General features: G+C 44.6%; 1 protein-coding gene across 4 annotated transcripts; it reads left to right on the top strand.

Moving 5' to 3' along the window:
* The first annotated feature begins 7 nt into the window (after nt 1-7).
* LOC5507948 (conserved oligomeric Golgi complex subunit 7) lies at nt 8-25,754 on the top strand. 4 transcript variants are annotated; one of them, XM_048731111.1, is made up of 20 exons: nt 8-286; nt 1,265-1,309; nt 1,614-1,669; nt 1,866-1,950; nt 2,101-2,190; nt 2,793-2,861; nt 3,611-3,646; nt 3,803-3,923; nt 4,204-4,286; nt 9,020-9,130; nt 9,345-9,503; nt 9,618-9,938; nt 10,215-10,374; nt 10,882-11,079; nt 14,085-14,224; nt 14,827-14,916; nt 20,458-20,581; nt 21,382-21,507; nt 23,565-23,655; nt 25,522-25,754. In XM_048731111.1, the coding sequence occupies exons 1-20, from the start codon at nt 23-25 to the stop codon at nt 25,598-25,600; spliced, it is 2,448 nt and encodes an 815-aa protein (XP_048587068.1). In that variant the 5' UTR covers nt 8-22; the 3' UTR covers nt 25,601-25,754. The 4 variants fall into 4 exon arrangements, with proteins under 4 accessions (XP_048587068.1, XP_048587067.1, XP_048587070.1 ...); XM_048731110.1 differs by having other exon boundaries at nt 14,082-14,224; XM_048731113.1 differs by lacking the exons at nt 21,382-21,507; nt 23,565-23,655; nt 25,522-25,754 and having other exon boundaries at nt 14,082-14,224; nt 20,273-20,511.
* Nucleotides 25,755-25,985: the final 231 nt, after the last annotated feature.

Genomic DNA, 25,985 nt, shown 5'->3' with positions numbered 1-25,985 from the left:
TTAGATATCAATATTATCGCATATGCATTTTATGATCGTGTCATTGATTCTAAGACAACGGGCTACCTGTGTCTCGCCCAGCGGTGTTCCACGTATCCAAGATGGCGGGCCAAAAAGCACTGTTTTCAACTTTCTACCAAGATATCTCCTGACGCTTCCACAGAAGAAGTTCTTAGCTGTTACTTGGGATAAAATGGACTTTTCGAAGTTTTCTAATGACAATTTTGACGTCAAGGAGTGGGTGAATTCAGCGTTGCGCGCCCGCGATGACAAGATCCCTGTTGATGTGAGTCGTGGATGACGTTGAATGTTTGTGTTTTGTTCTGAAAATTCGGCAAAAAAATTACTGTTATAAAGATCTAACATGTTTTTATTTTGTTCAACTCTTTACGCATTGAAGTTTATGAATGAATTTGTTTGTCTTTTAACAATGTTCATCTAAACAAACATTAGAGTTTGTGTATCATTGTTGAAATCCAGGAAACCCCTCATCCACGCGTTATGAGGAAAAAGAAAGATGAACTTGATTTTCAAATGCAAGGGCCTTTGTGTTCACACTTCTAAGATCTGTCCCTAATTGAGTCTGCCTGCTATTCAAGCTTTATGTTATCTAATCGAATTGTATTTTTTTTGTATTGTAACTGTCACACTTTAGTAATCTACTGTATTGTGAATTCCACCCCCGACATGCAAATCAGCAGTTTTGTTATTTTAAAATCCGTTGTTGTGGCCAGCATTGTTAAATAAAGTTGTACCTGACCTGCCCTGTGATAACACCAAAGTCCGGGCATGTAGCCGGGATTTGCTTATAGGGGTGCGTGTGTTCCTTCTACATTAAATGACTCACTTTATGGGAGTCCAGGAAGGGTGCCACGCCCCCTGCACAGCCTGTTTTCTATGCATCTGAAAAACTGTACTTAGACTGACACTGCAAGCAGAATGAGTGCAATCATTCTGTGCAACTACGCAGCCTATAAAATTAAAATATTTAGATCATGTGCTAGCATTTTTCAAATACAATAGAAAAAATATCACCAATGAGAGGATTCCATGGTAAATTTCCTGCAAAAAAGATGGAATTTAAGAATTGGTGATTAACTTTCTTAAATCCCATAGTGGAATTATTTCTGATTATTTCTGATGTCTTGCTGCACATATGGAAAACCTGTGTTTTCATTGCATCCACTCTAGCCAATCAGAGCATTTTAAAGAAATCCAATATTGGATTCTTCCTAGAATTGATTATTCATATTTTTTCCCCCAGGCCCATGCCTCCACGCTTGTCATGAAGCTTCAACTTTTCATTCAGGTAAACATTTATTTGATGAGCAATCACTGTTTGCACACTGCACTACGTCTTAAAGGCAAAGATTTGATTAGCCTTTGGCTATCACCCTAGCCAACACTGAATTATCATTATTGACATGATATTGTTGTTGCTGTGTGCAACAGTTTAAGAGAAGTGTCAACAAATTTTTAAAGTTAATTATAAGCCTACGCCCTTTGAATAGTAGAGTTTAATTCATTTATAGATAGTTATTGTGTTTGTACTCAGTCTATTGAACATTTCAATTTATCCTTATATAATAATATTATATATTATTTATCCTTAGGAAGTAAATAATGCCCTTGAAGAAACCAGCGTGCAGGCAGTTAACAATATTCCAAGGTATGATGTATACTACATGGCGTAGAGGGTATGATATGTCATCTTGCGATTAGTCGGTTTAGTATTGCCCGTCAAGTCTAAACACAGACATGCAAAACAATTTGAGCAGCTGTTTATTTGGAGGGATTTCAGGCTGATGCTAAGTATGGCTGCATGGGCATAGGTATGTTCATTTTTTTAACACTTCATTTGGCAGAGTTGTGAGAGAAATAGACAATGTCCAGCATGAAGCGTCTCTTTTGAGGGAACAGATGCACATGGTCAAGGAGGATATTAAAAAGGTCAGGTAGATTTACTAGTAATGAATCTATGAGAAAAAAGAAGAGAAAAAGAAAAAAATCAATCTTGGTATTCTCATATTAAAACCAAACAAAATTTCATGGACAAATAATCAAATATTCAAACTTTATTTGCAAATTTGCCTTTGTTAGGTTGAAGAGAACACTGCTCAGTCGATGAAAATGCTGATGGAATTGGACACAGTCAAGTCTCACATGCAAGCGGCGTCCCAAGGGCTACAGGTCAGAAGTCATGGGACTGCCATTGTGAGCCTGCAACATGGGCATAGTAGCACCTCCCTTTGCAGCATTTAAGTCATGGGCCCCATCAACCGAATGCTTGCATCACTACAATATGTTGCAGAAGGGGGACAGGGTCCTCTAAAACTTGAATTGCACCTGTCACCCCTAGTTTCAGGGCTTAATGAGAATTCAGATTTTTACAATAAAGCAAATTGTATTTTAAAAAATGCTATCTTGCCAAATTCGTTGTTTTGCAACCTTTGCGCATCCAAAATCCTTGTCTCTTTGGGAATAGCACATAGTCAATCTTCTGACAAAACCAATAGATGGCTTACATGTTTTCACTGTCACATCCTAAACTATTTGACCCCATACAGGATATAGGAGAGTGGCAATAGCTCATTTATACAGCAAGGGAATTGATTGGTAATGGTGGTATGGTTGACTATCCGCTATTTTCAGATGAGAAATCGTTTTGAATTCTTGGTGCAACAACAAATTTGGCTATAAGCTTATGATAAGTTTTTATAGTTATTTTATGCTTTCCTCATTCCTAAAACTTATGTGACATTATTGTAAAAGACACTTTTTTTTTGTTTTAGGAGGCTGATAACTGGACTACCCTCTCATCCGATGTTGATAAAGTGTTTGAGTCTGGCGATATCATAGCTGTGGGTTCTAAACCTTTTTTTTTTCAATTATTGGAATCCTGCTAGAGACACCATAATCACATACCTTTTTCTCAACTTTATTGAGTCAACAAGAAAAACTAATGCTGTACATTACAAAAACATACAAAACAAAGAAGTTAACACAAAGGATTGGAGCACAGGGAAACAGAGTAATGTGCGGGTCATCACCCCTATTGTCCAACAAGCCCCAGCCTACCCCCCTAGAACCTGTTATTGCATTCAATATTACTGGAGCTTTGGTTAGGGGCATGATTAATTAATTTATAATTTATTTATAATGGACTAAACCTATGTAAAAATATTCTAAAGTGCTCAACAGAAGACAAATTTTTACAAAACCTCTAACTTAAATCGATGTAACAAATTGTAACACATCAAGCTTATTAACAAATCCTTTTTTTAGTTTTTTTAGTGCCTGTTTAAATGGCTAAAGGCCTTTTATGTCCCTAAATAACTTAGGTAGCGAGTTCCACGCAGAAGGCCCAGCATGGGCAAAGGCCCTGTCACCAAAGGTTTTTCATCTTGTGCGTGGTACTGCAAGAACCAGGTCTTTGTTTGAACTTATTTAACTAAAACATTTATAAGATAACTAAATTAGATATTACTTTTACAAAAACAATTTGTGACATGCACAGGTAGGAACAATAGTCTACATACACAGGCATACAATGTCAAATGTGGTGTTGAGACTGTTGAAAGCAACTCATTGATTTCTAAACTATTTTCAGATATCAGATAAACTTGTTGGAATGCATAAGAGTCTGGTAAGATGTCCTATTTTAGTCCATTCTGTGATTCTCCATTAACACATGTGAGAGGCTTTCTAATGTTCCACTTTCCATGTTAACTCTCTTTTTATGTTTTTTTTTTAAGTTTTTATTGTTGTTGTTGTTGCTTTTAATACTTTCTAATCACTTTAGAATGTACTCCAAGATGTCCCAGATTATGCAGAGCGTCGTCGCATGCTTGAAGGATTAAAAAACAGACTGGAAGCCTTGTTGAGCCCAAAGATCGTGGCTGCCTTCAACAACCATTGTCTAGGTGTGCATAATCTGTTCAGCTCTGCAAATTAATTATTTCCAGCTATTTATCTCTTATATTACATATTACAATAGGCCATTTTTGAATTCCACTGTGGGCGATAAGGATAAGAACGAAGAGACTAAGTGTTCATAAATACAGTACAAGCCTCGGTTTCAGGTGAACAGTTTGCAAACACACATGTATACACATGGCATTTTCCCAAACCAAGCAGGGATATAGTAGAATTCAAAACCGTGAAAACAGGTAAATTGTAACCATATGTGCTTTTTTGTTTTAGATGAAACCAAAAGTTATGTCAAAATATTTACTGCTATCGACAGACTTGACCAGTTACAGAACTATTACATCAGATGTCATAAGGTAGGTCATGTGACGGCTGATATACATTCACAGTCAAATTAGTATTTGCTTCTTTGTTTTAACTCTAAGATAAATTTGGGAAACTAATAACTCTCCTTGCAGCTAGAATACTGAATTATGACAGCACTGATACACAATGGTCCAATCATAGTAGACACTGATACACAATGGTCCAATCATAGAAGGCACTGATACACAATGGTCCAATCATAGAAGGCACTGATACACAATGGTCCAATCATAGAAGGCACTGATACACAATGGTCCAATCATAGAAGGCACTGATACACAATGGTCCAATCATAGAAGGCACTGATACACAATGGTCCAATCATAGAAGGCACTGATACACAATGGTCCAATCATAGAAGGCACTGATAACACATTTTTGAAACAATATGGAGATGCCAAAAGCAATATGGAGATAAGTGGGTTACCGTGATTACCATCTCTTTAACCAATCAGATTGTAAGGGATAAGTCCCTTGAGTCTGGCAGTAAAATTTACTCAACATAAGCCAATCACAATTGACCATTTGGTAAGTAACTCAAACTTAAAACAATATGTTTTCAAAAATGGGCCGATTGCTTACTTTTTATCTCGATACAAAAAACGTATCTGTTTTAAATACATATAAGAAGAGTTTCCATGGTAAAAGTTAAATAAATTCTTTAAAACACCTGAGTTCTGTATCAAATTATGCTTGTTATGCCTAAGAATCTTTGCGCCAAAATGCATTCCGGAGTTTAGGCTCGTTTTAACAAGGAAACAGCTACCTGTGGTATCATGACTATACACTGAACGTGTTGCTACTATTATTTTACTGATTTGTCTTAAGGGAAAAATATTGTGAAACACCAAAAGCTATTTATAGCTATGAGTAATTTTGCAGGCAACTTGAGAACTGTTGTTTACACAAGATTATGAGCAATTGGAGTTATTCGAATTAGAGCTGGATACATGGCAGGTTGCATTCTTTTAGATTTGCGTCGTACTGATACAGTGGGCTATCAATCCCAATGCATAAAAAAATTGTTATTATATAGCTAATGTAGCCAGATTTTAGAACAGATCATTCAAATGATTCTATTTATTTACACAACCCACACTCGAGGTTATCAAGAGGTCAGATTATGACTATCCCTTCAGTGGTTCAGTGAAAAAGTCCATTTCCTTTGTTCTTTTATCACGAATTGTTCACTTTCAATATGTTCCACAAGAATTTGGTGCTTTGTGAAATACATCCAATACACACACACAACGTCAAGGATTTCAAATTGCGTTAGACTTCCAAATGCACAAAAGGGCGCATAAATTACAGGTCAAGAATAATTTGCTTAACAGTAGCCAATGATGATAAGCCAATAAGTGGTTCATCAAACTTTAGAGAAGCAGTACTATCTCTTCTCGACTATCCCCCTTCAATCTTGTTAAAGTCTATGCTGGAAGTTTTTTTTCATGAATCATCCGTTTTCAATAAATTCAAGGTGCTATTTGAAACACATACAGATTATGAGACTTCAAATCCGTAGACTTCTTATGTTAAAAAAAGGCGCATAAATTACATGTCAAGGGTAATTTACTTAGAAGTAGCGAATGATGATAAGCAAATATGCATATCATCACATTATTAGAGAAACAATGACAATCCTATCTCTTCAGCTACAACTTTAGTTATTGTGAGAGTATCTGCATTCTTTTTGCTTCCAATTAGAGTTCCAGAAAAACCGGGTGCTATGCGAAATACATTCATGCTATGACACTTCTATGGTCCGTGGTCGTCTTACGCAAAAGCGGCGATAATTCGCAGGACACGAGTAATTTACTTTTAAGTAGCCAAGGACAATAAGCATTCCCTTGAATCGCGGAAAACAATACAATAATATTACTTTGACCCACTTCGCTCAGAAAAGAGCACCCTAGTCACGTCAGGTGAAAGTAAGTTTGAGATGGAAGTGATCTATTTTATCAAAAGTTATTTGGTATAACGCCTTTTCTTTGAATGGTAATCTCAGGAAATCGTGATGATCGTGATGATGAAACGTGAGAAAAGTGATAAAATAACTATTTCACTGAACAACTGAAGGGATAGTCATAATCTGACCTCTTGATAACCTCGAGTGTGGGTTGTGTAAATAAATTGAATCTAAGTGAATCATTTGAATGATCTATTCTAAAATCAGGCTACATTAGCTATATAATAACAGCATATTTTTTATGCATTGGGATTGATAGCCCACTGTATCAGTACGATGCAAATCTAAAAGATACACAATGGTCCAATCATAGAAGGTACTCATACATAATGGTCCAATTATAGAAGGCACTGATACACAATGGTCCAATCGTAGAAGGCACTGATACACAATGGTCCAATCGTAGAAGGCACTGATACACAATGGTCCAATCATAGAAGGCACTGATACACAATGGTCCAATCATAGAAGGCACTCATACACAATTTTCCAATCACAGTAGGCACTGATACACAATGCTCCAATCATAGAAGGCACTGATACACAATGGTCCAATCATAGAAGGCACTGATACACAATGGTCCAATCATAGTAGGCACTGATACACAATGGACCAATCATAGAAGGCACTCATTCACAATGCTCCAATCATAGAAGGCACTCATACACAATTTTCCAATCATAGTAGGCACTGATACACAATGGACCAATCATAGAAGGCACTGATACACAATGGTCCAATCATAGAAGGTACTGATACACAATGGACCAATCATAGAAGGCACTGATACACAATGGTCCAATCATAGAAGGCACTCATTCACAATGGCCCAATCATAGTAGGCACTGATACACAATGGTTCAATCATAGAAGGCACTGATACACAATGGTCCAATCATAGAAGGCACTGATACACAATGGCCCAATCATAGAAGGCACTGATACACAATGGTCCAATCATAGAAGGCACTGATACACAATGGTCCAATCATAGAAGGCACTGATACACAATGGTCCAATCATAGAAGGCACTGATACACAATGGTCCAATCATAGAAGGCACTGATACACAATGGTCCAATCATAGAAGGCACTGATACACAATGGTCCAATCATAGAAGGCACTGATACACAATGGTCCAATCATAGAAGGCACTGATACACAATGGTCCAATCATAGAAGGCACTGATACACAATGGTCCAATCATAGAAGGCACTGATACACAATGGTCCAATCATAGTAGGCACTGATACACAATGGTCCAATCATAGTAGGCACTGATACACAATGGTCCAATCATAGTAGGCACTGATACACAATGGTCCAATCATAGTAGGCACTGATACACAATGGTCCAATCATAGTAGGCACTGATACACAATGATCCAATCATAGAAGGCACTGATACACAATGGTTCAATCATAGAACGCAATGATACACAATGGTCCAATCATAGAAGGCACTGATACACAATGGTCCAATCATAGAAGGCACTGATACACAATGGTCCAATCATAGAAGGCACTGATACACAATGGTCCAATCATAGAAGGCACTGATACACAATGGTCCAATCACAGAAGGCACTGATACACAATGGTCCAATCATAGAAGGCACTGATACACAATGGTCCAATCATAGAAGGCACTGATACACAATGGTCCAATCATAGTAGGCACTGATACATAATGGTCCAATCATAGTAGGCACTGATACACAATGGACCAATCATAGAAGGCACTGATACACAATGGACCAATCATAGAAGGCACTGATACACAATGATCCAATCATAGAAGGCACTGATACACAATGGTCCAATCATAGAAGGCACTGATACACAATGGTCCAATCGTAGAAGGCACTCATTCACAATGCTCCAATCATAGAAGGCACTCATACACAATTTTCCAATCATAGTAGGCACTGATACATAATGGACCAATCATAGAAGGCACTGATACACAATGGTCCAATCATAGAAGGTACTGATACACAATGGACCAATCATAGAAGGCACTGATACACAATGGTCCAATCATAGAAGGCACTCATTCACAATGGTCCAATCATAGTAGGCACTGATACACAATGGTTCAATCATAGAAGGCACTGATACACAATGGTCCAATCATAGAAGGCACTGATACACAATGGTCCAATCATAGAAGGCACTGATACACAATGGTCCAATCATAGAAGGCACTGATACACAATGGTCCAATCATAGAAGGCACTGATACACAATGGTCCAATCATAGAAGGCACTGATACACAATGGTCCAATCATAGAAGGCACTGATACACAATGGTCCAATCATAGAAGGCACTCATACACAATTTTCCAATCATAGTAGGCACTGATACATAATGGACCAATCATAGAAGGCACTGATACACAATGGTCCAATCATAGAAGGTACTGATACACAATGGACCAATCATAGAAGGCACTGATACACAATGGTCCAATCATAGAAGGCATTGATACACAATGGTCCAATCATAGAAGGCACTGATACACAATGGTCCAATCATAGAAGGCACTGATACACAATGGTCCAATCATAGAAGGCCTGGGCATAGAGTGCAGCTGCCATACTACTGACTCATTTAAGATGAAAAAAACTTATTTACAAATTGATGCAATATTTTGTAAATAATAGAAACCACCTGCGTTTATAAGTTCCTAATAGCCTTTAAAAAGTATTCATAAACAAATCTTAATTTTCTTTTTCTTTTTGCAATTCAGACCAAGCTGCAACAGGCGTGGAACAATACTCGGACAGAAGACCCCAATCGACCTATGGTAGACTGGTTAGCCACCTTTTACGATGTTATACTCTCGACATGGCATACTGAGGTAACTATGGCAACCATATCACGTTGTCCATCCACCCACTCATCACTTTCATCATGACATTGCCTTATCATCATTGCTTGTTACCTAAAGTTCACGCAATGAAGTAAAGCCCCACTTGGTATTGAATCGTCCTCTCCCTCTTTTCCTATCATCTTGGCTCAAATCTTATTAACCTCTACTTCGACTACTCAACTACTCTGCTTGCACCCTACAGGTCACGTGGTGTAGTCAAGTCTTCCCTGAGCCTGGGACGGTTCTGTGTGTTCTTTTGACCCAGGCCCTTACCCACCTGACCCCGTCTCTACCGCAGTGTATCACAGAGTACATCAAGGATGATGATAACGTACTGGTGCGACTCATTGAGCTTAGACAGGTACAATACCCAAAAGGAAATCTACTCACTTGTATAAAATGCTTTTATTTGCGGAGAGTCTAGATCTTAATCAGCTTGGAACTGTCTAATGTGACGATTGTTCTTCTGTTTTAGGTATCCACAAGGTTTGCCCTCGGCTTAGAAACAGCCATCAATCAACAACAATCAAAGTGCAATCCAGCATCCATCACTACCCTCGTGGATGCTGTCTTCTCCCCCTACACCCACTACCTACTAGACTACCCCTCCCTCCAGCAGACACACCTCTCCTCCCGGCTACAGGGGATACCCCTCAGGGTGGAGGGGTTCCTGGAGATGGCAGGGCTGATGGCGGAGTCGGTAGATCATGTATTCTGCCTGGCTGATGAGGCTGTCAATCACTGTGTTCTGCTTACTGATGGTTATGCTGCCTGCTGCCTTTGTCAGGTGCTTGAGGTAGGTGTACAAATTATGAAGTGCAAGTGATGAGAGACCAGGCTCTCTCGTCAACCGAGAAAACGATGGTTTAATAGTCCCTAATGTTTAGAGCCAGGTTTCTACATACATACATTGAAAATAATCAGTTATAATTGCGATGAGAGAGAACTCTGTATGTCCTTATCTGAGAAGATGATTGATTCACCATCCCCAATTTAGAGTTTTTGTACCTCTGGGCTGGTAGTCATGATGTTCTTTCACTCTGTCTTATAATGACTTAATGCTGATATGCAGGAGTTCTTCAGCGCTTATGCTGGAAGTCTGGGAGAATGTATAACACATCTCAGGCAGCAGTGTCGACTGGATCAGGAATCCTCCCCCCTCCCCCCCTCAGAAGAAATGCATGAGGACTGGACTCTCTTTCAGAATGCCTTCCGGTTAATCCAGATCTGTGGTAAAAATTAGATTTAAACTTTGAGAATTGAAAAGCAGGTAGGACCGTCATAGACAACACGCTTTTTCTCCTTAACCCCAGGCGACCCCAGGTGACCCTAGGCTACTCAGTCACTTCATTATGACATCACCTATTGATTTCCTTCTTGGTTTCAAGGACATCCGCCATTTTGAATCCAAAGGAGTAAAGTTTCTCGAAGGGGGCCTGGGAGAGGCTAGCTGGCTTCCATTATTATTTTAGTAGCTTTCAAAAAGGATGTTATGATAAGGAGCTGACAAACCCAAGGTCCCAATATGGAACCAACTATGTTAATTGCCTCATTTGATTGACGTTTTGATCAGGTGATCTGATGATAAGGCTGCGGTCACATGACAGGAACTTGTGTGATATGTTAACTGCCTCATTTGACTGACGTTTTGATCAGGTGATCTGATGATAAGGCTGCGGTCACAGGACAGGAATTTGCATGATATCTTAATTGCCTCATTTGATTGACGTTTTGATCAGGTGATCTGATGATAAGGCTGCGGTCACATGACAGGAACTTGCGTGATATGTTGACCTCATGTGGCAGCGACATCAGTGGCAAAGGGACTGGTGACCGGTCCAGGCCCGCTCGTCCCTTCAAATGGTACAACTACTTGCAGAAGGAGAGGCCAACTGACTTCAACACTTTACTCGAGTTTATACAGAAACTTCAGACAGGTTAGTTAAGATTGCATTCAGACTGGAGTTTATACAGAAACTTCAGACAGGTTAGTTAAGATTGCATTCAGACTGGAGTTTATACAGAAACTTCAGACAGGTTAGTTAAGATTGCATTCAGACTGGAGTTTATACAGAAACTTCAGACAGGTTAGTTAAGATTGCATTCAGACTGGAGTTTATACAGAAACTTCAGACAGGTTTCAGGCCCATGCCCAGGATTTTTCTTGGGGGGTGTGCGAAGTCCAAAAAAGTGGACCAAATTTTTCTGGGGGAGGTGGGAAGTGAGTTTTCTGATAAAAATCTGACCACCCACCAAAAGAACAAAAAGGGATTTTTTGCACCCACTGCACCCCCCCTTGGTATGGGCCTGGGTTGGTAAGACTGCACCCCCCTCAGGTACGGGCCTGGGTTGGTAAGACTGCACCCCCCCTGGGTACGGGCCTGGGTTGGTAAGACTGCACCCCCCTGGGTACGGGCCTGGGTTGGTAAGACTGCACCCCCCTGGGTACGGGCCTGGGTTGGTAAGACTGCACCCCCCCTGGGTAAGGGCCTGGGTTGGTAAGACTGCACCCCCCTGGGTAAGGGCCTGGGTTGGTAAGACTGCATCCCCCCTGGTTACGGGCCTGGGTTGGTAAGACTGCATCCCCCCCTGGTTACGGGCCTGGGTTGGTAAGACTGCACCCCCCCTGGTTACGGGCCTGGGTTGGTAAGACTGCATCCCCCCTGGTTACGGGCCTGGGTTGGTAAGACTGCATCACCCCCTGGTTACGGGCCTGGGTTGGTAAGACTGCACCCCCCCTGGTTACGGGCCTGGGTTGGTAAGACTGCATCCCCCCCTGGTTACGGGCCTGGGTTGGTAAGACTGCATCCCCCCCTGGTTACGGGCCTGGGTTGGTAAGACTGCATCCCCCCCTGGTTACGGGCCTGGGTTGGTAAGACTGCACCCCCCTGGTTACGGGCCTGGGTTGGTAAGACTGCATCCCCCCCTGGTTACGGGCCTGGGTTGGTAAGACTGCACCCCCCCTGGTTACGGGCCTGGGTTGGTAAGACTGCACCCCCCCTTGGGTACGGGCCTGGGTTGGTAAGACTGCATTCAGACTGGACTGCCTTTGCCTATCACCACTGGATTTCAGTTACCAGTTCTGAGTTGGTTGGTTCTCACCTTTGCTTTGAGTTTTTTTGAGGTTCTATGGTTTTCTGCCCAATTTGAAGACCCCCTTGTCCATCCCTTGTTATGAAATTCTGAATCTGCATACCCCCCTCCTTGTTATTATGTTTGATTACACCAATGCATTCACTGACAAGGATGGGAAGCCTGTGGTATGTTTGATTACACCAATGCATTCACTGATAAGGATGGGAAGCCTGTGGTATGGTTGATTACACCAATGCATTCACTGACAAGTATGGGAAGCCTGTGGTATCATTAATTACACCAAATGCATTCACTAATAAGGATGGGAAGCCTGTGGTATGATTGATTACACCAATGCATTCACTGACAAGGATGGGAAGCCTGTGGTATGATTAATTACACCAATGCATTCACTGATAAGGATGGGAAGCCTGTGGTATGATTAATTACACCAATGCATTCACTGACAAGGATGGGAAGCCTGTGGTATGATTAATTACACCAATGCATTCACTGATAAGGATGGGAAGCCTGTGGTATGATTGATTACACCAATGCATTCACTGACAAGGATGGGAAGCCTGTGGTATTATTATTTACACCAATGCATTCACTGATAAGGATGGGAAGCCTGTGGTATGATTGATTACACCAATGCATTCACTGACAAGGATGGGAAGCCTGTGGTATGATTAATTACCCCAATGCATTCACTGATAAGGATGGGAAGCCTGTGGTATGATTGATTACACCAATGCATTCACTGACAAGGATGGGAAGCCTGTGGTATGATTAATTACACCAATGCATTCACTGACAAGGATGGGAAGCCTGTGGTATGTTTGATTACACCAATGCATCCACTGACAAGGATGGGAAGCCTGTGGTATGATAAATTACACCAATGCATTCACTGATAAGGATGGGAAGCCTGTGGTATGTTTGATTACACCAATGCATTCACTGACGAGGATGGGAAGACCGTGGTATGATAAATTACACCATTGCATTCACTGACAAGAAAGGGGAGCCTGTGGTATGTTTGATTACACCAATGCATTCACTGATAAGGATGGGAAGACCGTGGTATGATTGATTACACCAATGCATTCACTGACGAGGATGGGAAGCCTGTGGTATGTTTGATTACACCATTGCATCCACTGATAAGGATGGGAAGCCTGTGGTATGATTGATTACACCAATGCATTCACTGACAAGGATGGGAAGACCGTGGTATGATTGATTACACCAATGCATTCACTGATAAGGATGGGAAGCCTGTGGTATGATTGATTACACCAATGCATTCACTGACAAGGATGGGAAGCCTGTGGTATGTTTGATTACACCATTGCATTCACTGACAAGAAAGGGGAGCCTGTGGTATGTTTGATTACACCAATGCATTCACTGATAAGGATGGGAAGACCGTGGTATGATTGATTACACCAATGCATTCACTGACGAGGATGGGAAGCCTGTGGTATGTTTGATTACACCATTGCATCCACTGATAAGGATGGGAAGCCTGTGGTATGATTGATTACACCAATGCATTCACTGACAAGGATGGGAAGACCGTGGTATGATTGATTACACCAATGCATTCACTGATAAGGATGGGAAGCCTGTGGTATGATTGATTACACCAATGCATTCACTGACAAGGATGGGAAGCCTGTGGTATGTTTGATTACACCATTGCATTCACTGACAAGAAAGGGGAGCCTGTGGTATGTTTGATTACACCAATGCATTCACTGATAAGGATGGGAAGACCGTGGTATGATTGATTACACCAATGCATTCACTGACGAGGATGGGAAGCCTGTGTTATGATTGACTCAACTTTCGTCCCTAGCAGATGATGGCAACAGTGATGTGACTATCCTACAGACCGTGCACGAACAGATGCAGGCACTGAACGAGCAGGCTCACAGGCTGGCATTTGACATCACGTTCGTCCCAATTCGTCAGCAACTGGATGTCATGCCACGTCTTGAGGTAGGGGGGGGGGGGGAGGTGTTTGACATCACGTTCGTCCCAATTCGTCAGCAACTGCATGTCATGCCACGTCTTGAGGTAGGGTGGGGGGGGAAAGGTGTTTGACATCACGTTCGTCCCAATTCGTCAGCAACTGCATGTCATGCCACGTCTTGAGGTAGGGTGGGGGGGGGAAAGGTGTTTGACATCACGTTCGTCCCAATTCGTCAGCAACTGCATGTCATGCCACGTCTTGAGGTAGGGTGGGGGGGGGGGAAAGGTGTTTGACATCACGTTCGTCCCAATTCGTCAGCAACTGCATGTCATGCCACGTCTTGAGGTAGGGTGGGGGGGGGAAAGGTGTTTGACATCACGTTCGTCCCAATTCGTCAGCAACTGCATGTCATGCCACGTCTTGAGGTAGGGCGGGGGGGAAAGGTGTTTGACATCACGTTCGTCCCCATTCCTCAGCAACTGCATGTCATGCCACGTCTTGAGGTAGGGGCGGTGGGGAAAGGTCACGTCTTGAGGGAGGTGGGGGGATTGAGTAAAGGCGTTTGACATTAGTTTCTTTGAGAGGCAATCAAATAAGTTTAACATCTCTTTTTTGTTTTACTTGTCAGGTCTGGTCAGCGGTATCTGCAGAGTCGGGCTCAGCTTTAAGAAGTGAACTGCCGATCTTCAGCCTCTCACCGCAGGGCTACATAACCCACGTGGGTAATGGGGGAGAGGGGTGGGTGATGGGGGAGAGGGGTGGGTGGGGGTTCATTATCCACTCATGGGGGAGGGGTGGGGATTACAATACCCAAATAAATGAATACGTTGCAGCTTCCATTTCACCATGAAGGGGGTAGGGGTACATTGGCTGTTTGAAGTTTCCCAAATGTGAGAAGTGTGAGGCCCAGCTCAACTCACTGTGATCTGAAAAGTGGACAAGACACTTAAGTAGTTACATAAGAAATGAAATATATGTCTGTCAGCCTCCTCCATCTGTCCGTCCCTCCACCTGACCTCCCTTTCCATCCATCCATCTGTACACCCAACCTCTCCATCCATCCGTACACCCAACCTCCCTCTCCATCCATCCGTCCACCTGACCTCCCCCTCCATCCATCCATCCATCCATCCATCCACCCTACCTCCCTTTTCATCCTTCCATCCACCCACCTGACCTCCCTCTCCATCCATCCATCCACCCGACCTCCCCCTCCATCCATCCATCCACCCGACCTCCCCCTCTATCCATCCATCCATCCACCTGACCTCCCTCTCCATCCATCCGTCCACCCAACCTCCCTCTCCATCCACCCGACCTCCCTTTCCATCCATCCATCCACCCGACCTTCCTCTCCATCCATCCATCCATCCACCCGACCTCCCTCTCCATCCATCCATCCGCCTGACCTCCCTCTCCATCCATCCATCCGTACACCCAACCTCCCTCTCCATCCATCCACTTGACCTCCCTCTCCATCTATCCATCCATCCACCCGACCTCCCTCTCCATCCATCCGTCCACCCAACCTCCCTCTCCATCCACCCGACCTCCCTCTCCATCCATCCATCCACCCGACCTCCCTCTCCATCCATCCGTCCACCCGTCCACCCGACCTCCCTCTCCATCCATCAATCCATCCACCTGACCTCCCCCTCCATTCATCCATCCACCCGACCTCCCTTTTCATCCTTCTGTCCACCCGACCTCCCTCTCCATCCATCTATCCACCCGATCTCCCTCTCCATCCATTTATCCACCTGACATCCTCTCCATCCATCCATCCACCCGACCTCCCTCTCCATCTATCCATCCGTCCACCCAACCTCCCTCTCCATCCATCCGTCCACCCGACCTCCCTCTCCATCCATCCGTCCACCCGACCTCCCTCTCCATCCATCCTCCCACCCAACCTCACTCTCCATCCCTCCACCCGACCTCCCTCTCCATCCATCCATCCGTACACCCAATCTCCCTCTCCATCCATCCATCCACCTGACCTCCCTCTCCATCCACCCGACCTCCCTCTCCATCCATCCATCCATCCACCTGACCTCCCTCTCCATCCGTCCACCCGACTTCCCTCTTCATCCGTCCATCCAATCTCCCTCTCCATCCATCCGTCCACCCGACCTCCCTCTCCATCCATCCGTCCACCCGACCTCCCTCTACATCCGTCCACCCGACCTCCCTCTCCATCCGTCCATCCGTACACCCAATCTCCCTCTCCATCCATCCGTCCACCCGACCTCCCTCTCCATCCATCCGTCCACCCGACCTCCCTCTCAATCCATCCACCCGACCTCCCTCTCTATCCATCCATCCACCCAACCTCACTATCCTTCCATCCGTCCACCCGACCTCCCTCTCCATCCATCCGTCCACCCGACCTCCCTCTACATCCATCCGTCCACCCAACCTCCCTCTCCATCCATCTGTCCACCCAACCTCCTTCTCCATCCATCCGTCCACCCAACCTCCCTCTCCATCCATCCGTCCACCCGACCTCCCTCTCCATCCATCCACCCGACCTCTTCCTCCATCCATCCGTCCACCCGACCTCACCCTCCATCCATCCTTCCACCCAACCTCCCCCTCCATCCATCCGTCCACCCGACCTCCCCCCCACCCATCCGTAAACCCAACCTCCCTCTCCATCCATCCACTCGTCCATCCATCCGTTCACCCGACCTTCCCCTCCATCCATCCGTACACCCAACCTCCCTCTCCATCCATCCATCCACCCGACCTCCCTCTCCAACCATCCACCCGACCTCCCCCTCCATCCATCCGTCCATCTGACCCCCCCTCCATCCATCCCTACACCCAACCTTCCTCTCCATCCATCCATCCGTCCACCCGACCTCCCTCCCCATCCGTCCATCAACCCGACCTCCCCCTCCATCCATCCATCCACCCGACCTCCCTCTCCATCCATCCGACCTCCCCCTCCATCCATCTGTACACCCAACCTCCCTCTCCATCCATCCATCCGTCCACCCGACCTCCCTCTCCATCCGTCCACCCGATCTCCCCCTCCATCCATCTGTTCACCCGACCTCCCTCTAAATCCATCCACCTGACCTCCCTCTCCATCCATCCATCCCCCCAACCTCACTATCCTTCCATCCGTCCACCCGACCCCCCTCTAAATCCATCCACCTGACCTCCCTCTCCATCCATCCATCCACCCAACCTCACTATCCTTCCATCCGTCCACCCGACCTCCCTCTCCATCCATCCATCCATCCACTGGGCCTCCCTCTCCGTCCATCCGTCCACCCGACCTCCCTCTCCATCCATCCGTCCACCCGACCTCCCCCTCCATCCATCCGTACACCCAACATCCCTCTCCATCCATCCATCTGTTCACCCGACCTCCCTCTCCATCCGTCCACCCGACCTCCCCCTCCCTCCACCCCTCCACCCGACCTCCCCCTCCATCCATCCGTACACCCAACTCCCCTCTCCATCCATCAATTCGACCTCCCCCTCCATCTATCCAACCGACCTCCTCCTCCATCCATCCATCCATCCACCCGACCTCCCTCTTCATCCATCCGTCCACCCGATCTCCCCATTCATCCATCCATCAACCCCATCTCCCCCTCCATCCTTCCATCCACCCGACCTCCCCCTCCATCCACCCGACCTCCCCCTCCATCCATCCACCCGACCTCCCCTTCCATCCATCCTTCCACCCGACCTCCCCCTCCATCCATCCATCCATCCACCCATCCACCCGACCTCCCCCTCCATCCATCCATCCACCCGACCTCCCTTTTCATCCTTTCGTCCACCCGACCTCCCTCTCCATCCATCCATCCACCTGACCTCCCTTTCCATCCATCCGTCCACGCAAACCTCCCTCTCCATCCGTCCGTCCACCCAACCCCCCTTTCCATCCATCCGTTCACCTGACCTCCCTTTCCATCCATCCATCCACCCGACCTCCCTCTCCATCCGTCCACCCGACCTCCCCCTCCATCCATCCTTCCACCCGACCTCCCTCTCCATCCATCCATCAATCCATCCGACCTCCCCCTCCATCCATCCATCCATCCACCCGACCTCCCTTTTCATCCTTCTGTCCACCCGACCTCCCTCTCCATCCATCCATCTATCCACCCGACCTCCCTTTCCATCCATCCATCCACCTGACCTCCCTCTCCATCCATCCATCCACCTGACCTTCCTCTCCATCCATCTGTCCACCCAACCTCCCTCTCCATCCATCCATCCACCTGACCTTCCTCTCCATCCATCTGTCCACCCAACCTCCCTCTCCATCCATCCGTCCACCCGACCTCCTTCTCCATACATCCATCCACCCCACCTCCCTCTCCATCCATCCATCCGTACACCCGACCTCCCTCTCCATCCATCCATCCACCCGACCTCCCTCTCAATCTATCCGTCCACCCGACCTCCCTCTCCATCTATCCGTCCATCCGAACTCCCTCCCCATCCGTCCACCAGACCTCCCTCTCCACCCATCCGTCCATCCGACCTCCCTTTCCATCCATCCGTCAATCCGACCTCCCTCTCCATCCATCCATCCACCCGACCTCCCTCTCCATCCATCTGTACACCCAACCTCCCTCTCCATCCATCCATCTGTCCACCCGACCTCCCCCTCCATCCATCCGTCCACCCGACCTCCCTCTCCATCCATCTATCCATCCACCCAACCTCCCACTTCATCCATCCACCCGACCTCCCCCTCCATCCATCCGTCCACCTGACCTCCCCCTCCATCCATCCGTCCACCCGACCTCCCCCTCCATCCATCCGTCCACCTGACCTCCCTCTCCATCCATCCACCCGACCTCCCCCTCCATCCATCCGTCCACCTGACCTCCCCCTCCATCCATCCGTCCACCCGACCTCCCCCTCCATCCATCCGTACACCCAAAATCCCTCTCCATCCCTCCACCCGACCTCCCCCTCCATCCGTCCACCCGACCTCCCCCTCCCTCCACCCGTCCACCCGACCTCCCCCTCCATCCATCCGTACACCCAACCTCCCTCTCCATCCATCAATCCGACCTCCCCCTCCATCTATCCACCCGACCTCCTCCTCCATCCATCCATCCACCCAACCTCCCTCTCCATCTATCCGTCCACCCAACCTCTCTCTCCATCTATCCGTCCACCCGACCTCCCTCTCCATCTATCCGTCCATCCGAACTCCCTCTCCATCCGTCCACCGGACCTCCCTCTCCATCCATCCGTCGATCCGACCTCCCTCTCCATCCATCTGCAACCCGACCTCCCTCTCGATCCATCCGTCCACCCGACCTCCCTCTCCATCTATCCGTTTACCCGACCTCCCTCTCCATCTATCCCTCCATCCGACCTCCCTCTCCATCCATCCGTCCATTCGACCTCCCTCTCCATCCATCCACCCATCCACCCGACCTCCCTCTCCATCCATCCATCCACCTGACATCCTCTCCATCTATCCGCCCACCCGACCTCCCTCTCCATCTATCCGTCCATCCGACCTCCCTCTCCATCCATCCGTCCATTCGACCTCCCTCTCCATCCATCCAACCACCTGACCTCCCTTTCCATCCGTCCAGGCCCGTACCAAAGGGGGTGCGTCCGAATAAGACGTGCTATTTGTAGACAAAACTATAAAGCATAAGCGAAATCGCTCTGGTATGTCATTAGTCAGACTTTATATGTAGCCAAATCCGACAAAAAAACGTCCCGTGGAGATACTGCAAAGGCACAAAAAACCCTCTTTGTTCAGATTTTTATCCGAAAACTCACTCCCCCCTCCCCAAGAAAAATAAGGTCCATTTTTTCGGATATCGCACCCCCCAAGAAAAATCCTGGACACGTGCCTGCTGTCCGTCTGATGTTGTTCGGTGTTCCTGACAGATTGGCGACCATTTACTGACCTTCCCCTCCCCTACAGATTGGCGACCATTTACTGACCTACCCCTCCCCTACAGATTGGCGACCATTTACTGACCTTCCCCTCCCCTACAGATTGGCGACCATTTACTGACCTTCCCCTCCCCTACAGATTGGTGACCATTTACTGACATTCCCCTCCCCTACAGATTGGCGACCATTTGCTAACCTTCCCCTACCCTACAGATTGGTGACCATTTACTGACCTTCCCCTCCCTTACAGATTCGCGACCATTTGCTGACCTTCCCCTCCCCTACAGATTGGTGACCATTTACTGACCTTCCCCTCCCCTACAGATTGGTAACCATTTGCTGACCTTCCCCTCCCCTACAGATTGGCGACCATTTGCTAACCCTGCCTCAGCAGCTTGAACCGTTCATCACCCAAGAAAACATGGCACTGAGCACAGCTATGAAAATGGGCAAACTGCCCTACCCTCCCGACCCTGGCAGTCGTGGTATGTCTATTAACGCTCTTCGCCCACAGGAAGACCGATCAGGCATACAGAAGATCATAACTTGCGTTATATAGATTATCCGCGTTGTCCTTCGGGCGACGTCTCCAATTTGCTAAAAGTCGAGGCATTTGCATGGGCGTGCTAGGGTAATGGTTGGGGGGAGGGGATGGGAGTACGTGGTGAGGGAGGGGTGGGGGGAGGGGGGTTGGAGTAGGGGGTGAGGGTGGGGTAGGAGGTGGGGGGAGGGGGGTGGGAGTAGGGGGTGAGGGTGGGGGGAGGTGAGGGTTTGGAGTAGGGGGTGAGGGTAGGGTGGGGGCAGAGGGTGTGAGTAGGGGGTGAGGGAGAGGTAGGAGGTGGGGGGAGGGGCTGGGTTGGTGGGAGGGGTGCTCGTGTACTCACCCCTAGCTTCTCGCTAGTAGACACTACCGCTTCGTCTTGGAGTTCATATTTCTTCATTACTTCAATTACTCTACTCGCAATCCGCACTAATTTGTGTTACTTCTGTTTAGAAATATTTGAAAGAATGTTGCCAGCCACACCTTTGTTATCGTTTTCATCCCATCCCATTGTGATATTGGAAGAAATTTGAAAGAGACCATTTCAACACAAATTTTGTACTTCAGTTATCAAATGTAATTAAAAACATCTTAGAAGCCTCTGCAGCCGATGGAAATGGACTCTGTCACTCTCGTTATTGTCCTCGGATGACGAAATGTCGGCTGGCAGAGGTTGTTAAAAGCTGGATGACCTATTTATTGAGAGCCCTCGTTGTATCTAACTTATTGCTTTTTTCTGATCAGAGGAGGACCCCGCTAGCCAATGGCTCGGTTCTATAGCCCGCGGCACAATGCATACGTATGTCGAGGGGATTCTCCGACTGCACCAACTCACAGCTTATTCCTGCCGACAAATGATCGCTGATATTGGTAAAACGATCTCTCTATCTCTTGGCCTCAAACCCCTTATAAACACATAAATGTTTAGGATTGACTGAGTCGTCGCTTGCGCTTGTTTGGTGCAGAACCATAACATTCGTTTTCTAGAGATTCGACCCCATTGGCCTCTAACAAAAATAAAGTATCTAAACTTCTAAGTACGTTACGAACCTTCGCCCCTGGACCCGCATATAGTATAGTAAGATAATACAATATAGCATAATAAGGTAATACAATATAGTATAGTAAGATAATACAATATAGCATAGTAAGGTAATACAATATAGCATAGTAAGGTAATACAATATAGCATAGTAAGATAATACAATAGTATAGTAGGATAATACAGTATAGTATAGTAAGATAATACAGTATAGTAAAGTAAGATAATACAATATAGTATAGTATGATAATACAGTATAGTATAGTAAGATAATACAATATAGTATAGTAAAATAATACAATATAGTATAGTAAGGTAATATAATATAGTATAGTAAGATAATACAGTATAGTATATTAAGATAATACAGTATAGTATATTAAGATAATACAGTATAGTATAGTATAGTAAGATAATACAATATAGTATAGTAAGATAATACAATATAGTATAGTAAGGTAATACAATATAGTATAGTAAGATAATACAATATAGTATAGTAAGGTAATACAATATAGTATAGTAAGATAATACAATATAGTATAGTAAGATAATACAATATAGTATAGTAAGGTAATACAATATAGTATAGTAAGATAATACAATATAGTATAGTAAGGTAATACAATATAGTATAGTAAGATAATCCAATATAGTATAGTAAGGTAATGCAATATAGTATAGTAAGATAATACAATAATATAGTAAGATAATACAGTATAGTATAGTAAGATAATACAATATAGCATAGTAAGGTAATACAATATAGTATAGTAAGATAATACAATATAGTATAGTAAGGTAATACAATATAGTATAGTAAGATAATACAATATAGCATAGTAAGGTAATACAATATAGCATAGTAAGGTAATACAATATAGCATAGTAAGATAATACAATAGTATAGTAGGATAATACAGTATAGTATAGTAAGATAATACAGTATAGTAAAGTAAGATAATACAATATAGTATAGTATGATAATACAGTATAGTATAGTAAGATAATACAATATAGTATAGTAAAATAATACAATATAGTATAGTAAGGTAATATAATATAGTATAGTAAGATAATACAGTATAGTATATTAAGATAATACAGTATAGTATATTAAGATAATACAGTATAGTATAGTAAGATAATACAATATAGTATAGTAAGATAATACAATATAGTATAGTAAGGTAATACAATATAGTATAGTAAGATAATACAATATAGTATAGTAAGGTAATACAATATAGTATAGTAAGATAATACAATATAGTATAGTAAGATAATACAATATAGTATAGTAAGGTAATACAATATAGTATAGTAAGATAATACAATATAGTATAGTAAGGTAATACAATATAGTATAGTAAGATAATCCAATATAGTATAGTAAGGTAATGCAATATAGTATAGTAAGATAATACAATAATATAGTAAGATAATACAGTATAGTATAGTAAGATAATACAATATAGCATAATAAGGTAATACAATATAGTATAGTAAGATAATACAATATAGTATAGTAAGGTAATACAATATAGTATAGTAAGATAATACAATAGTATAGTAAGATAATACAATATAGTATAGTAAGGTAATATAATATAGTATAGTAAGATAATACAGTATAGTATAGTAAGGTAATACAGTATAGCATAGTAAGATAATACAGTATAGTATAGTAAGATAATACAGTATAGTATAGTAAGATAATACAGTATAGTATAGTAAGATAATACAGTATAGTATAGTAAGATAATACAGTATAGTATAGTAAGATAATACAGTATAGTATAGTAAGATAATACAATAATATGCAGATAGTTATTTATCAGTAAAATACACACGCACATAACAATAGATTCTACTTGCATTCTAGAGTACCTCTGTAACGTGCTTGAAGCCCTTGAAGTAGAACCTACGCCAGACCTGAAAGGCATTGATCTGTTGTTACGTGCCAGTCCTGACGAGTGAGTATGATATAGCTTTACCCTAAATAGCACAGGGTTCCATGCTCTTGCGTACGCACCAGTCCTGACGAGTATGATATAGCGTTACCCCTAATAGCAGAGGGTTCCATGCTCCCGCGTACCCACCAGTCCTGGTGACGAGTATGATATAACGTTACCTCTAATAGCATAGGGTTCCATGCTCCCGCGTACCCACCAGTCCTGGTGACAAGTATGATATAACGTTACCCCTAATAGCAGAGGGTTCCATGCTCCCGCGTACCCACCAGTCCTGGTGACGAGTACGATATAACGTTACCCCTAATAGCAGAGGGTTCCATGCTCTCGCGTACCCACCAGTCCTGGTGACGAGTATGATATAACGTTACCCCTAATAGCAGAGGGTTCCATGCTCTCGCGTACCCACCAGTCCTGGTGACGAGTATGATATAACGTTACCCCTAATAGCAGAGGGTTCCATGCTCTCGCGTACCCACCAGTCCTGGTGACGAGTACGATATAACGTTACCCCTAATAGCAGAGGGTTCCATGCTCCCGCGTACCCACCAGTCCTGGTGACGAGTATGATATAACGTTACCTCTAATAGCAGAGGGTTCCATGCTCCCGCGTACCCACCAGTCCTGGTGACGAGTATGATATAACGTTACCTCTAATAGCATAGGGTTCCATGCTCCCGCGTACCCACCAGTCCTGGTGACGAGTATGATATAACGTTACCTCTAATAGCATAGGGTTCCATGCTCCCGCGTACCCACCAGTCCTGGTGACGAGTATGATATAACGTTACCCCTAATAGCAGAGGGTTCCATGCTCCCGCGTACCCACCAGTCCTGGTGACGAGTACGATATAACGTTACCCCTAATAGCAGAGGGTTCCATGCTCCCGCGTACCCACCAGTCCTGGTGACGAGTATGATATAACGTTACCCCTAATAGCAGAGGGTTCCATGCTCCCGCGTACCCACCAGTCCTGGTGACGAGTACGATATAACGTTACCCCTAATAGCAGAGGGTTCCATGCTCCCGCGTACCCACCAGTCCTGGTGACGAGTATGATATAACGTTACCCCTAATAGCAGAGGGTTCCATGCTCTCGCGTACGCACCAGTCCTGACGAGTACGATATAACGTTACCCCTAATAGCAGAGGGTTCCATGCTCTTACGTACGCACTAGCCCGAGAGAATTGGTCAAACACAAGCGCAACAGAAGTGCGAATCGGTCAAACACAAGCGCAACAGAAGTGAGAATCGATCAAACACAAGCGCAACAGAAGTGAGAATCGGTCAAACACAAGCTCAACAGAAGTGAGAATCGGTCAAACACAAGCGCAAAAAGAGAGGTTGCGAAGGGCCTAAGTTCGAGAATTCCGTTTCCTTAAACTATTTTCCTGTGGTTTTAAAAGCTCGAGAATACGGTATTTTTATACTATTTTCCTGTGGTTTTACAAGCTCGAGAATACGGTATTTTTACACTATTTTCCTGTGGTTTTTCAAGCTCGAGAATATGGTATTTTTAAACTATTTTTCTGTGGTTTTACAAGCTCGAGAATACGGTATTTTTACACTATTTTCCTGTGGTTTTACAAGCTCGAGAATACGGTATTTTTACACTGTTTTCCTGTGGCTTTACAAGCTCGAGAATACGGTATTTTACACTATTTTCCTGTGGTTTTACAAGCTCGAGAATACGGTATTTTTACACTATATTCCTGTGGTTTTACAAGCTCGAGAATACGGTATTTTTACACTATTTTTCTGTGGTTTTACAAGCTCGAGAATACGGTATTTTTACACTATTTTCCTGTGGTTTTACAAGCTCGAGAATACGGTATTTTTACACTATTTTCTTGTGCTTCTTTTACAGGTTTCATGACATAGCCGCCGAGCACAACGTTCAGGACAGAATCCAGATAGCTCTTTCAGGGATAAGGAAAATACGCTGACGAAATGTGGGCTTGGAAGAATACAGATAGCTCTTCCAAGGATGAGGAAAAACACTGACGAAATGTGGGCTTGGAAAAATACAGATAGCGTTTAGTAAGGAATGTACACAAAAGGACATGAAATACAAATGAAATACAGAAATATAAACTGAAATACAGAAAATAAGGCAATGGAATGAAAAATCGCTAAAACATGGTGAATCCTATAACCAAAGGTTTTTGCCCTTGGTTTTTGATAAACGCCGTAGCGCCCCGTTTGGAGTGTCCCGTGTCCCGTGTCCCCCGTTGTTTGACTACCCGTGTCCCGTAGCTCGTCCCGTGTAGTATTTGTCCCGTTTTGCGTGTAACGTGTTCCGTTTGGCGTGTCCTGTGTCCCGTGTCCCCC

This window comes from Nematostella vectensis, chromosome 8 (assembly GCF_932526225.1).
Source record: "Nematostella vectensis chromosome 8, jaNemVect1.1, whole genome shotgun sequence".
In the NCBI taxonomy this organism is placed as follows: domain Eukaryota; kingdom Metazoa; phylum Cnidaria; class Anthozoa; order Actiniaria; family Edwardsiidae; genus Nematostella; species Nematostella vectensis.
Note: the sequence above shows the minus strand (reverse complement) of the source record. Positions and strands in the feature narration are given on the sequence as shown.

Excerpts from the sequence above, each read along its gene's own strand:
- LOC5507948 (XM_048731110.1), top strand. The coding sequence starts at position 23 with ATGCATTTTATGATCGTGTCATTGATTCTAAGACAACGGGCTACCTGT. Across the intron at positions 1,670-1,865 it reads GCAGTTAACAATATTCCAAG|AGTTGTGAGAGAAATAGACA; the intron begins GTATGATGTATA and ends TTCATTTGGCAG. Across the intron at positions 20,582-21,381 it reads TCCCGACCCTGGCAGTCGTG|AGGAGGACCCCGCTAGCCAA; the intron begins GTATGTCTATTA and ends TTTTCTGATCAG.